Below are 13,122 nucleotides of genomic sequence, written 5' to 3'. Positions count from 1 at the left end.
TTGCATTGCATAGAGAGGCAGGTTTTGGCTTCTATGGGGCAGAACTTTCTAACAATGAGAGCTCTCCAGAGATGGGAAAGTTATCTCTTAAGGTAGTAAGTTCTGATTCACTGAAGGGATAGACGGGAAAATACTAGGAATTGGGGAAAATACAGAGGGAGTAGTTTATGCATCAAAAGGAGCCCTGGTAGTGCAATGGTTAAGCACTTGGCTGCTAACCAAAAGGTCAGTGGTTTGAACCCACCCGTCACTCTGCATGGGTAGGTAGGGGAGGCCTGGTAATCTATTCCTGTAAGAATTACAGTTTAGGAAACCCTATGGGGCAGCTCTACTCTGTCCCACTGGGTCGCTGAGAGTCAGAATCGACTTGGTGGCACACAACAACATCGACGACAAGTTTATGCATCACGGATGGAGAAAGGGTATGATCTCTAAGAGATGTTCCAAACTTAGGATCCTAGGAAAACGCCAGTCCAGCAATTCTTGTTGAGCCAGTGTACAGAGAAGGTCATGAGTTAAAGAGTCATAGCCAGAAATAGCCTAGGTTCTGCAAAACACAGCTCTTGCTGTGTACATGTATACTTGTAGCATGAAAAAGCCTTTGTTAGGTGGGCCTACCAAGTTTCTATTCTCACAGTATCATCATGAAATATCAAAGGTCCATCACTTTGGGGAGAATATTCACAACTCTCATAAAAGTTCTTTCATTTACTTCTCTATGTATATTCTAGGATGACCCTAAGAGGAAGATGGGGCAAATGTGAGTACAGTCATTAAAAAACTGAGGTTAAAAAATTGAGGCACAGTGAGCTTAAATACATTGCTGGATCTATACCAGTTACAACAGCTGCTGTTGAATGGATTGCAGCTCATGGTGACCCCATCTGGGCAGAGTAGAGCTGCACTCTGTAGGGTTTTTGTTGGGTCCCAAACAAAACAAAACCCGCTGCCGTCAAGTTGATTCTAACTCATAGTGATCCTATAGGACAGATTAGAGCTGCCCCATAGGGATTCCAATGAGTGGCTGGTGGATTCGAACTGCCAACTTTTTGGTTAGTAGCCTGAGCTCTTAACAACCGCACCACCAGGGCTCCTTGTTGGGTCCAGGGCCCTCATGTTCCTGTTTCGCTTTTCTACAATGTATTTGAGCTCAATCATCACCTTCCTTCACATCCTTAAGTCTCTTCTCCCTGTACAGACAAAGGAAGTCAGAAGCCAAAATATTTGTTTTGCAATATGCCCAGTAAACTCTGGGGCTCAAGATGCAAGATTTTAGGTTACTAGAAGGTTTTGATGCACTTTCAGATTCTTTGGAGGTTAAAGGCAATGAACTTTATTTATTTGAATTTTCCCTCAATATTAGGAATTCCTCATAACAAATAAATTAATCATCCATCAAACCAAATGAATTTGAGGAATAGTAAGATACAAAGGAACTAAGTTTACAATATATGGTCTTGTTGAGCTAAGTAAATAAGATACATGAAAATACTTTGTAAACTGTAAAGCAATCCCAAAGGGTAGTCGCATGCTTACTAACAATCATGATCAGTAAAGGCGCAGCAGAAAGTTACTGAAGATTCACGGGCTAGGCCAATTTAATGACCAGTTGCCTGAACGACAGTTTATGAACTACCTAAACTCCTGGCTTCTCTACAAGGTTCCCCCAGAAGCTACCCACACAATGTGCTAATAATGCCTGTAAAATCAGTGCACACCAAACTCTGCACAAGGGCTAACTGGTGGTTTAGCTGAACAGAGTGGCATTCTAGGGCTCTTGGCAATGGTAGAATGCCAAAGTTTATGGATAGATGTTGACCATTACCTAATAATGGAAGTCCTATGGAATCCTTTCAGGGCAAGTGATTAAGGTTACTTTCTGCTTCTTTAAAATCTTTAATTTGGAATATAAACTAGGAAGAAATTACACCCTGTTTTATTTTTATCATATATACTTTAGATTGCAGACTGAATACAAATATTGATCAGAAGCCAAAAAGTCCCACACATTTCTTATCAATTCAATCCAGGCCAATCTGTCTTTCAACTGTGCGTTTTTATGTTCTTGCCTCACTACTTACTAAAATAAATATATGAATAAATAGCAATCCAATCCAAGTAAGCATCTTTCATCTATAATTATCTGAAGCAAGAGATTTAAAGATGGCTAGAGTTAATCCATCTCACCAATTGCCATTTCAATGCCTGTTCAGTCTTGCTTGAATGTCTAGATTCAATTTATAGAGACTATGAATGCATAGCATTATAGAGGGAGGCTTCTGGCAGATCCTGCCTGAGAGGGACAAAAGGTCAAGCTGTTCCTTAGCTGCTCTGTGACAGTTAAAGAGTCTCTGGGTTGGGTCACAGGGTGGGGGAGTAATGTCTAGATCTGGAATGGATCACTCACACAATTAAGTTCTTGTCAGACCAAAAAATATGACAGCGCAACTTCCCCAGGCAAGAGGACAGCCAGATGCAAAGTAACTATTTTTCTTCACCTATTTCAAAATTTGAAATGAGAAAGCAGATTAATGATGGAAAAAGCATCTACATTTTAGAATATGCTCTTATTTGGGTGGTTGAGGTTACTACTTTGGGGTGATGTTTGGAAATTTTGGGAAAATAGAATGTGATTTTTCTCTCACTAAAAACTGGTTACTCCAGGAAAAAATTAACCCACCTTCAAATTACCTTTTAACTCACAAATTGAGCCCTATAAGAATGTTATTATGGCATAAACTGTTCTTGATTGTTAAACCCATGCTTTCATTTATTCTACATAGACATCTTTAAAATGCCATTTGTATGTAGAATCTAGATATTCAAATAGAAGCTGACAAATGGACATTTCAAGTTTTTTCCTGTTGATGCTGCCTGCAAGCAAGAGCTTTGTTTTGGCATTGTTAGCATCTTTGTCTGACATCAGTATTTATTTTTGTTCAATTAGTGGTAAAATAGAACTTCTAAGCCAAAGATGGAAATCATTAGGCTTGCTATAAGCAGCAAGTATTTGGTTCAATAAGATACTACAGTACGTTCAGTTGTGAAGGAACAAATAAGTAGGAAGTTCTGGAAATACACTGTCGACGACACTATCAAAAAACAAGGAGCAATATACTTTTGACTCCTTGATGAGGACCTTCCCCGATTGCACATACACCCACCTTGAACACTTAAGTCCGTTATTCAACTTTCAGCGATTTGATTTCCATATACATTTTCAGAGACCTAGTTTGTACTAAAACAGGGAACTCAGTGTGGCATAAAGGTCAAACTCTAAATAAATTGTTCTTAGTGACTATGTCCAGCACAGGTTCACACAAGATTAACAGCTAGACGGATTCTTGGAGCTTATCTATTTGAAAATGATGGTTCTGCAGATGAAATAACTGGAAGCCACAAAGGTTATCTGGCTTGCTAATGATCCACAGCTAATTAATGGCAGTGCCGGGAACAGAACTTGGGGTGTCTCTTAATTTAGCAGTCTTCCCATTTATTTTTGATGCCATGCCATCATGTTAACATTATAATTCTATCTGGTTCCTGAAAAATTACTTAGAGGCATGATTCCCAGTAGCCTTGGAAACTATACTGCTTCCAGGCTTGGAGTTTGCAAATGTTTGTGATCCTTGCCCTACAAAATTAATATGATATTAATTAAGACTTGAATGCCAAAGCAATATTGGCTGATGCTGCAAGTATTTTTAAATGGTTTCTGCATTTTTATCTTCCATGTCTAAGGTTAAATAAATATCACTTTTTCAGAAGTGCCTCCTGTAGTAAGCTTATGTACACCTGCCCTGTTCTTTATATAATAGCATGTGCCATAATTTGAAATAATAAACATTTGTTTACTTAATTTATTGTACATGTTCTCCACTAGATTGTAAATTCCATGAAGGTTGGAGTCATTTTTATCTTGTTCACTACTGTTTATCTAGCACCTACCACAATTCTTGGCATATAGAAACTCAAATAATATTTGTTGAATAAACAAATGAATTTCTCTAACTCACTGAGGCAAGCCTTATGGAAACCCCAGTCATTCCTTTTATCCTGTCCTGAACTTGGTATCTAACTAATCACAAGGGACTAAAGTTCCAGGGAAGGGGACCTGAGCTGAGATTTTTTTTAGCTTAGCAAGAGCTACCAATTAGACTCAGAAATGGAATGAGCTATTTTGCAGAATGCCAAGCTCCTTGTCAAGAAGAGGATGGAAAACCAAGCATCCAAGTACATAGGACCTCTCCCCATTAGGTAGAAGGTTGACTTTGACAACTTCAGAGGTGTCTTCCAACTCTGACATTCTGCAGTTCTTTTCTTTTCAGATGTTTGATTTTTCCATTAGGTTAAAATAAAGTGTACGTACACATTCATTAGGAATAACCTAACAAAAGTCATCTAACGAGCCTTAGGAATTTGATTATTTGGGGATGCATGCCCTTTTACAAATATTTGATACATACAAATTCTACTGAGTATACAATTTGTTATAGATCCACATACGTGTAACTCAGGGAAGACTAAAAGTAAAGTTTAAAAAAGCCTGTGTTGTATTTCATAGTTTTAAACAGATACAGAAATACACATCCATTTACCCTGTTGTATAATCACATCAACTCCGTGGGGAAAATGATACTTGAGTTCACACAGTTAAGTTAGTGTCTAAAATCATACATGTAAGTGCCACAATTGTCAGGTCTTAAGTTCTTCACACTCTAATATATCACACTACTTTTGACTCTAGAATAACCCATGTACTACAGAAAAAAAAAACCAAACCCACTGCTGTCGAGTTAATTCTGACTCATAGCGACCCTATAGGACACAGTAGGACTGCCCCATAGGATTTCCAAGGAGCGGCTGATGGATTCGAACTGCTGACCTTTTGGTTAGCAGTTGAACTCTTAACTACTGCACCACCATATTTTCATAGGACCTGGACATCCTCATCTTGGATGGAAAATATCTTTCTTTCAGTTTCATTGGGAAAGGACTAAAGAGAATGAAAAATATAACTGCTGCTTTTTTTCCCCAGAATATTAAAAATCATTTTAATGACTATTAGAGAAGTTATAACATCTAATATGAACTAAACTATAACAAAACAGTGATTAAAAAGTTTAAACAATTAATGCAACATCTCATTACCCATTAAAACCCACTGCCATCGAGTCAATTCTGACACACAATCACCCTATGAGACAGAACAGAACTGCTGTATTGGGTTTCCAAGGAGCGCCTGATAGATTCCAACTGTTGACCTTTTGCTTAGCAGCTGATCTCTTTTTTTTTTATTGTGCTTTAAGTGAAAGTTTACAAATCAAGTCAGTCTTTCATACAAAAACTTAACATACACCTTGCTATGTACTCCTAGCTGCTCTCCCCCTAATGAGACGGCATACTCCTCTCCACCGTGTTCTGTGTCCATTCAACCAGCTCCTGTCCCCCTCTGCCTTCTCATTTCATCTCCAGACAGGAGCTGCCCACATACTCTCATGTGTCTACTTGATCCAAGCAGCTCACTCCTCACCAGTATCACTTTCTGTCTTATAAAACAAAACCAAACCCGTTGCTGTCGAGTCGATTACCACTCATAGCGACCCTATATAGTCCAGTCCAATCCCTGTCTGAAGAGTTGGCTTCAGGAATGGTTCCAGTCTTGGGCTAACAAAAGGTCTGGGGACCATGACCTCTGGCGTCCCTCTAGTCTCATTCAGACCATTAAGTCCGGTCTTTTTATGAGAATTTGAGGTCTGCATCCCACTGTTCTCCTGCTACATTAGGGATTCTGTTATGTTCCCTGTCAGGGCAGTCATTGGTTGTAGCCAGGCGGCATCTAGTTCCTCTGGTCTCAGGCTGATGTAGTCTCCGGTTTATGTGGCCCTTTCTGTCTCTTGGGCTCATGTTTACCTTCTGTCTTTGGTGTTCTTCATTCTCCTTTGCTCCAGGTGGGCTGAGACCAATTGATGCATCTTAGATGGCCACTTGCTAGCGTTCAAGACCCCAGACACCTCTCACCAAAGTGGAATGCAGAATGTTTTAATACATTTTGTTATGCCAATTGACTTAGATGACCCCCGAAACCATGGTCCCCAGACCTGCTACTCTGGCCTTCAAAGCTTTTGGTTGTATTCAGGAAACTTCTTTGATTTTGGTTTAGTCCAGTTGCACTGACTCTCCCTGTGTTATGTGTTGCCCTTCCCTTCACCTAAAAAAATTTTTTTGTCTACTATGTAGTAAGTAAATATCCCTCTCTCTCCCTCCCCACCCTTGTAACCATCAAAGAATATTTTCATCTGTGTTTAAACTTAAAAAACAAAAAACGAAAAAATTTGTGTTTAAATTTTTGAAATCCTGGTGGCGTAGTAGTTAAGTGCTACAGCTGCTAACCAAGAGGTGGGCTGTTCAAATCCGCCAGGTGCTCCTTAGAAACTCTATGGGGCAGTTCTACTCTGTCTTATGGGGTCACTATGAGTCAGAATCGACTTAATCGCTGTGGGTTTTTTTTTTGGTTTTGGTTTAAACTTTATCTAGATTTCTTGTAATAGTGGTCTCACAATATTTGTCCTTTTGCAACTGACAATTTCACTCAGCATAATGCCCTCCAGATTCCTCCATGTTATGAAATGTTTTAGAGATTCATGATTGTTCTTAATTGTTGTGTAGTATTCCATTGTGTGAATGTATCATAATTTATCCATTGATGGGCACCTTGGTTGCTTCCATCTTATTATTGTAAACAGTGGTGCAATGAACATCGGTGTACATATATCTGTTCGTGTGAAGGCTCTTATTTCCTTAGGGTATATTCTAAGGACTGGAATTGCTGGGTCGTATGGTAGTTCTATTTCTAGCTTTTTAAGGAAGTGCCAAATTGATTTCCAAAGTGGCTATACCATTTTACATTCCCACCAGCAGTGTACCAGTGTTAAACTATTTCTTGAGTTCTCATAATAGTGGTCTCATACAACATTTGTCCTTTTGCAACTAATTTTACTCAGCATAACGCCTCCGGATTCCTCCATGTTATGTTTCATGGATTCATCGTTGTTCTTAATCATTGTGTAGTATTTCATTATGTGAATATACCATAATTTATTTATCCATTCATCTGTCGATGGGCACCTTGGTTGCTTCCATCTTTTTGCTATTGTAAACAGTGCTGTAATGAACACGGGTGTGCATATATCTGTTTGTGTGAAGGCTCTTATTTCTCTAGCATACATTCTGAGGAGTATGATGGTTCTATTTCTAAGCAGCTGACCTCTTAACCACTGTGCCACCAGGGCTCCAAAACATCTCATTAGTTTTTACAGTTAAAGAACCAGACCAAAAATGAAACCCACTTCCGTCAAGTAGATTCTGATTCATGGTGATCCCAAGTGTGCCAGAGTAGAACTGCTCCATAGGGTTTTCTTGGCTATAATCTTTACAGAAGCAGATTGCCAGGGCTTTTTTTTTTCTGTGGCACCGCTTTGTACTGCCAACCTTTAGGCTAAGTAGTTGAGTGCAAATTGTTTGTGCCACCTAGGGATCCTAATTAAAGATCCAACCCACACCCCCTGCCGTCGAGTTGGTTCCTACTCATGGTGACTCAACAGGACAGAATAGAACTGCCCCGTAGGTTTCCAAAGCTGTAAATCTTTACAGAAGCAGACTGCTCATCTTTCTCCTGCTGAGTGGCTGGTAGGTTCAAACCACCGACCTTTCAGTTAGCTATCAGGCGCTTAACCACTGTGCCACCAGGAATCCTTAATCAAAGACCAAAAGTTGTTAAATCATCATGATAAATGGAGAAAATAGTGAAGTTGTCAAGGATTTCATTTTACTTGGATCTGCAATCAACGCTCATGGAAGCAGCAGTCAGGAAATCAAACAATGTATTGCTTTGGGCAAATGTGCTGCAAAAGATCTCTTTAAAGTGTTAAGAAGTAAAGATGTCACTTTGAGGACTTAGATGTGCCTGACTTAAGCCATGGTGTTTTCAGATGCCTTTAATATATGTGAAAGCTGGATGATGAATAAGGAAGACTGAAGAAGACTTGATGCCTTTGAATTATGGTGCTGGCAAAGAATATTAAATATACCATGAACTGCCAGAAGAACAAATTGTCTTGGAAGAAGTATAGCCAGAATGGTCCTTAGAAGCGAGGATGGAGACACTTTGTCTCATGTATTTTGGACATGTTATCAGGAGGGTACAGTCTCTGGAGAAGGGCATCATGCTTGGTAAAGCAGAGGGTCAGGGAAAAGAGAAGAAGACCCTCAGTGAGAAACTGACACAGTGGCTGCAATGATGGGCTCAACCACAGCAACGATTGTGAGGATGGGGCAAGATCAGGCAGTATTTTGCTCTGTTGTACAAAGGGTCAGTATGAGTCGGAACTGACTCGATGGTACTTAAAGACAGTCGTTAAATATGATTTTTTCATGTAGTTTGAAGAAAGATTTCAATTCACGTAGCAATTTCATTATGCCAATTAATACTATTTGGATGAGACCTGAAGAAGGACTATTTTCTTCTGTAATGTTTAGTAAAACACTCAGAATAAGATGGGAATTAGTCACAAGTTAAACAGCAAGGGAGAAAAGATCCAACATTTTATTTTTAGCTACTAGTTGTTTATCAAAGGTTACACGAGGCCAGTGATCTAATGAGTAAAGACAAAGTAAAATACACAATCTCATCCTGTCTTAGAGTCTGAAGGGGCCTTCGAGACTATCTAGTTCAATTTCTTCATTTCTTCTTAATTGAGGTAATAGATTTGAGGTTCTACTTGCTTTGGGTACCTCTTCTTGGGGGAGTTCATCTTTCCATGAAGTGCCCTAACTTTCTAAGAAAATCACGATCATTTCTATTTTTCATATGCTATACTTCATAGCAAAACAATTACACATTGAAAATGTCTGCATTTCTAAAATCCAAACATGCAATGCCCTGCATGCATATTCATGTGCAGTGTCTCTGCTACAGGGTGATTGTCCTTAACGGAACATCCAGCTATAAAAGACACGAATGAGTAAACCTTGGAAAAGGGATAACATCTTTGATATTGTCAACTCCCAAGATGCACTGCAGGTAGCGTTCAAATCCCATTCCAAAACCTCCATGTGGCACGGATCCAAATCGACGAAGGTCCAGATACCTGTTTTTTTTTTTTGGAAAAAAACCAGATAATCATCACCTATAAATGCTGTATGAGATCATTTGTTATGATTAGAACTTTGTTTCAAAAATATTTAGTAATCATTTGTTATTGTCCACATCATTGTGGTAGACCAGTTTTTTCCCTCCACAGACAGAACAAGAAAACAGAGAAGTTAAAGTGATCTATCCAACGTTACCCAGACAAACAGCTGCGGGTCCTGCCATGCAGTCGTGTGCTGCCATCACTTGGTTCTTTTTTTTCTTTTTCTTTTTAAGTATATGTATTTATGTACAGAAAACCTGCCTCAGGAAGGTTACAGAAAACTTCGCAATAAACCAAAACCAAACCCAGTGCCGTCAAGTTGATTCTGACTCATAGCGACCCTATAGGACAGAGTAGAACTGCCCCATAGAGTTTCCAAGGAGCGCCTGGCGGATTCGAACTGCTGACCCTTTGGTTAGCAGCCGTAGCACTTAACAACTATGCCACCAGGGTTTCCAACTCTGTGACAGATTCCTTTAATAGTTTTCCTGCAAATGTGTTTCTTTTCCATTTCTTGGTATGGTAATGATAGTTTTTTTTTTTAACCCAAAACTACATTGTTCAACACATAAAGCAGAATTAAGAGTTTTGCCTGATACACTACCAAAAAAAAAAAAAAAAGGAAAAATTCCTTTAGATGAGAGTGTCAGCTATACTATGGGCAGGTACTGTGTCTCAATCTTGTATCTCCAGCTTGCTATATAGCTGTTGCTCAATACGTGAAGACTTATTGTTCGAAGGTCCAGAGAAAAAAAACAAAACAAAACAAACACAACTCTTGAGTGCTACAGTGAGGAGAAACTTTCAGTTCTCTGCTTCAGGCCTACTGGAAGGTCTTCAGGGTCTTTTCTCTGGAAGGTTAGAAGCCTCTACCGTCCTTCCATGCACATTCATATTCCCAGGTGGGCTATAGGGCCCACTGAGTACGTGTGTATAAACCTAAGTGGATGGCCTGACCACTAGCCTGCACCGCTGATCTACAGGTCTGCGGAACACTGATTCGTACTGAGCACTACTTGTTCTATCACATCTGAGCTAGATGATTTCCATTTGCGTTAACTCTTGAATATGTTTCCTTCACTTGCATTAACTGATGAAATGAGGATATGATGTCCCCCGACATCTGGTGAGAAACACATTATCCCCCATTATACAGATGATGAAACCAGTCTCAAAGAGGTTAAGTAACTTTCAACTTAAGATTGCATGATTAGAAAATGGTAAAGGCATGATTCAAACTCACCAATGCAACAGCCTGGGATAAAGTTATTTTAGGAAGGGAAGAGCAGGAGAAGGCTCTATAAATATTTTTATTATGTCATTTATGGGAGAATTCTTGAGTTATAGAGTATTGGTTAAAATAAGCTTATGGATTCTTGAAGAATTTGTAAAACCAGCTCCAGAATGAGACTTAAGTGCCAAAGCTGGCAATCATTTGACTCCTCAAGCATAAAGACTACTGTTATGGATTGAATTTCATCCCCCAATATGTGTCAACTTGGCTAGGCCAAGATTCTCAGTATTATGTAATTATCTTCCATTGTGTGATCTGATATAATTATCCTACGCGTTGTAAATCCTAACCTCTAAGATGTTAACAAGGCAGAATTAGAGGTAGTTATGTTAATGGGGCAGGATACAATCTACAGGATTAGGCTGTGCCTTGAGTCAATCTCTTTTGACATATAAAAGAGGTTAAATAAGCGAGCAGAGATCAGGGTTTAACTCCTACCACCAAGGAAGAGCCAGAAATGGACTGAGTCCTTTGGACTCAGGGTTTCTGTGCTGAGAAACTCCTAGACCTAGGGGAAAATTGACGACAAGGACCTTCCTCCAGACCTGACAGAGACAGAAAGCCTTCCTCTGGAGCTAGTGCCCTTAATTTGGACTTCTAGCCTCTTGACTGTGAGAGAATAAACTTGTTTGTTAAAGCCATCCACTTGCGGTATTTCTGTTATAGCAGCACTAGATAACCAAGACAAGTGCCTATCACCTATTTCTCCGCTAGCAATAATAACGGTTATATTTATTGGTATTTTAGGGAGTTAAGATTAAGTACTTATCCTTCTAAAATAAAAAATGAATTGCAACCCGTGGGTTGCAAGCAGGTGAAAGATCAATATGACAGGGATATCTAGTATAAAACCACAAGTTAGTAAGAACTGTAAAGAATAATGGGAGGAACACAGTCTTGAGTAACTGCAATGTTTGGTAGTTGAATTAACCTTAAATTTAGAAAGCATGGGGACAGGGTATATTTTGATGTAGTGACAAAATGAGACGAAGGACACACCAAACCACCTGGCACAAACATCCGCAGGACCTGAGCTGGCTGCTGACTCTGCAGCAGTAACTTCATATGGTTGTAAACTTCTCATACATCTTTGTTAAAAAGCATTGTCAGCAATGTCTACAGACTCAGTTCAGCAGAGGGGTTCAGCTTGTAGCTAGTTCTTCTTGCCTTTACTTCAATAGATGGAAAAAACCCACTTTTAAGAAAAACATTTTCTAATGAATATGTATTTGGTGTGGTTCTTAATAAATTGACTCTAGGGTGGCCAGATGATAGAAGAAATTCTATGAAATTTGTGGAACTAGATACAGGCTTTATTTGCATGTGGCATGTAGAAACCAGAAGTAAATTCTTAGACACCTGGGATGGCTACCCACAGAACAGTGGAACACTAGCAAAGATCACAGACTTGAAGCTTTCTAAGGTTCCTTCTATCTTTAAAATACTATGATTACCATATAAAAGAAAGCAAATCCAAATAAATATATTTGGAAACCTGAAGAGTTCCAAAACTTTAGTCGGCGAAAGAATACTTTTGAAATGATTTAATACAGGCTAGGAAAAAAAAAAAAAAGCTTAACCAATAATTAAAATTTGTATTTAGCTCTTTATTAGCTAGTTTTTACATATTGTGAATATTATCTCATGGACAAAAACTGAGGTGAAGTACATAAGCTCAATCAGGCTTATCTATCTAGTAACAAGACTCAGAACAAAGTAAGTAAAGAAAAAATGAAATTACCATTTATTGTGTTTCTATTTCATGTAGATATTTAACCTACATCATTTCCCTTCATCCTCAAAACAGCCCTGTGAATTAGCTATTATTATTCTATTTTATAGCCAAGAAAACTAAGACTCAAAGAGATTATCCTGCCCAAGGTTTTTACTGGTAAAGACTGGCATTCAAAGGTCATTACTTGAACTCAACTTTAACTCTTTTGCAACTGTGAAATCTAGCTCTTTCATTACCAAAAGGCAAGAATGTAATGCTCCTTCCTCCTCCTGCAAACAGAAAAAGAACTAACAATATTGTTGATATTGTTACATTAAGATCCTGAAGGAGTGCTATTACAGAAACATAAATAAATACTTTGAATATACTGAAACATACTTGAGGAAATCTGCAGGAAGAAAGGCAGAACAACTTTGGTTAAGTGAACATATGAATGCAGAAGGGTGATCTTCCATGAGGCAGCTCAGATTTCTATACTTGATGAAGATCTTAGGGATCACTTGGCCTTAGCCCTTGATTTCACACATAGAGAAATTGAAGCATAATGGTTAACAATAAAGATTTTCAATTCAGACAGACCTGGGATCAAGAACAACCTCCATACTAACTGTCAATCTTGCTTAAGTTAGGTAACATCTCTAGGCTTTAGGCCTAGAGTGAAAATAAAACAGGGATAACATCAGTACCTAACTCACAGGGTGTTGTATTGATTACATGAGATACATAAAACATAGTTATGTGGCATATAGAAAAAAATTTTTTTTTCTTTTTTTTAATAACAAGTAGTAAATAAATGGCAATCATTAATTGGAGTGGTTAAAATCTAAATACAGAAAAAACTATTCTATTTATCACTCAGATCAGCAGCTAGAAAAAGAATCATTAGGGGCTACATTCTT

The 13,122-nt window shown here is 38.6% G+C and overlaps 1 protein-coding gene across 5 annotated transcripts in view; it reads right to left on the bottom strand.

Moving 5' to 3' along the window:
- Positions 1-1,419: 1,419 nt before the first annotated feature.
- Positions 1,420-13,122, bottom strand: part of NARS2 (asparaginyl-tRNA synthetase 2, mitochondrial) — a 193,195-nt gene continuing 181,492 nt past the window's right edge. The window contains exon 13 of one of the 5 annotated variants that reach the window (XM_049889693.1): positions 1,420-9,149. In XM_049889693.1, coding sequence (XP_049745650.1) covers positions 9,005-9,149 — 145 coding nt within the window. In that variant the 3' untranslated portion in view covers positions 1,420-9,004. The other 4 variants (XM_049889692.1, XM_049889691.1, XM_049889689.1 and 1 more) reach the window with 4 other exon arrangements.

Source organism: Elephas maximus, chromosome 7, assembly GCF_024166365.1.
Source record: "Elephas maximus indicus isolate mEleMax1 chromosome 7, mEleMax1 primary haplotype, whole genome shotgun sequence".
NCBI classification, from domain to species: domain Eukaryota; kingdom Metazoa; phylum Chordata; class Mammalia; order Proboscidea; family Elephantidae; genus Elephas; species Elephas maximus.
Note: the sequence above shows the minus strand (reverse complement) of the source record. Positions and strands in the feature narration are given on the sequence as shown.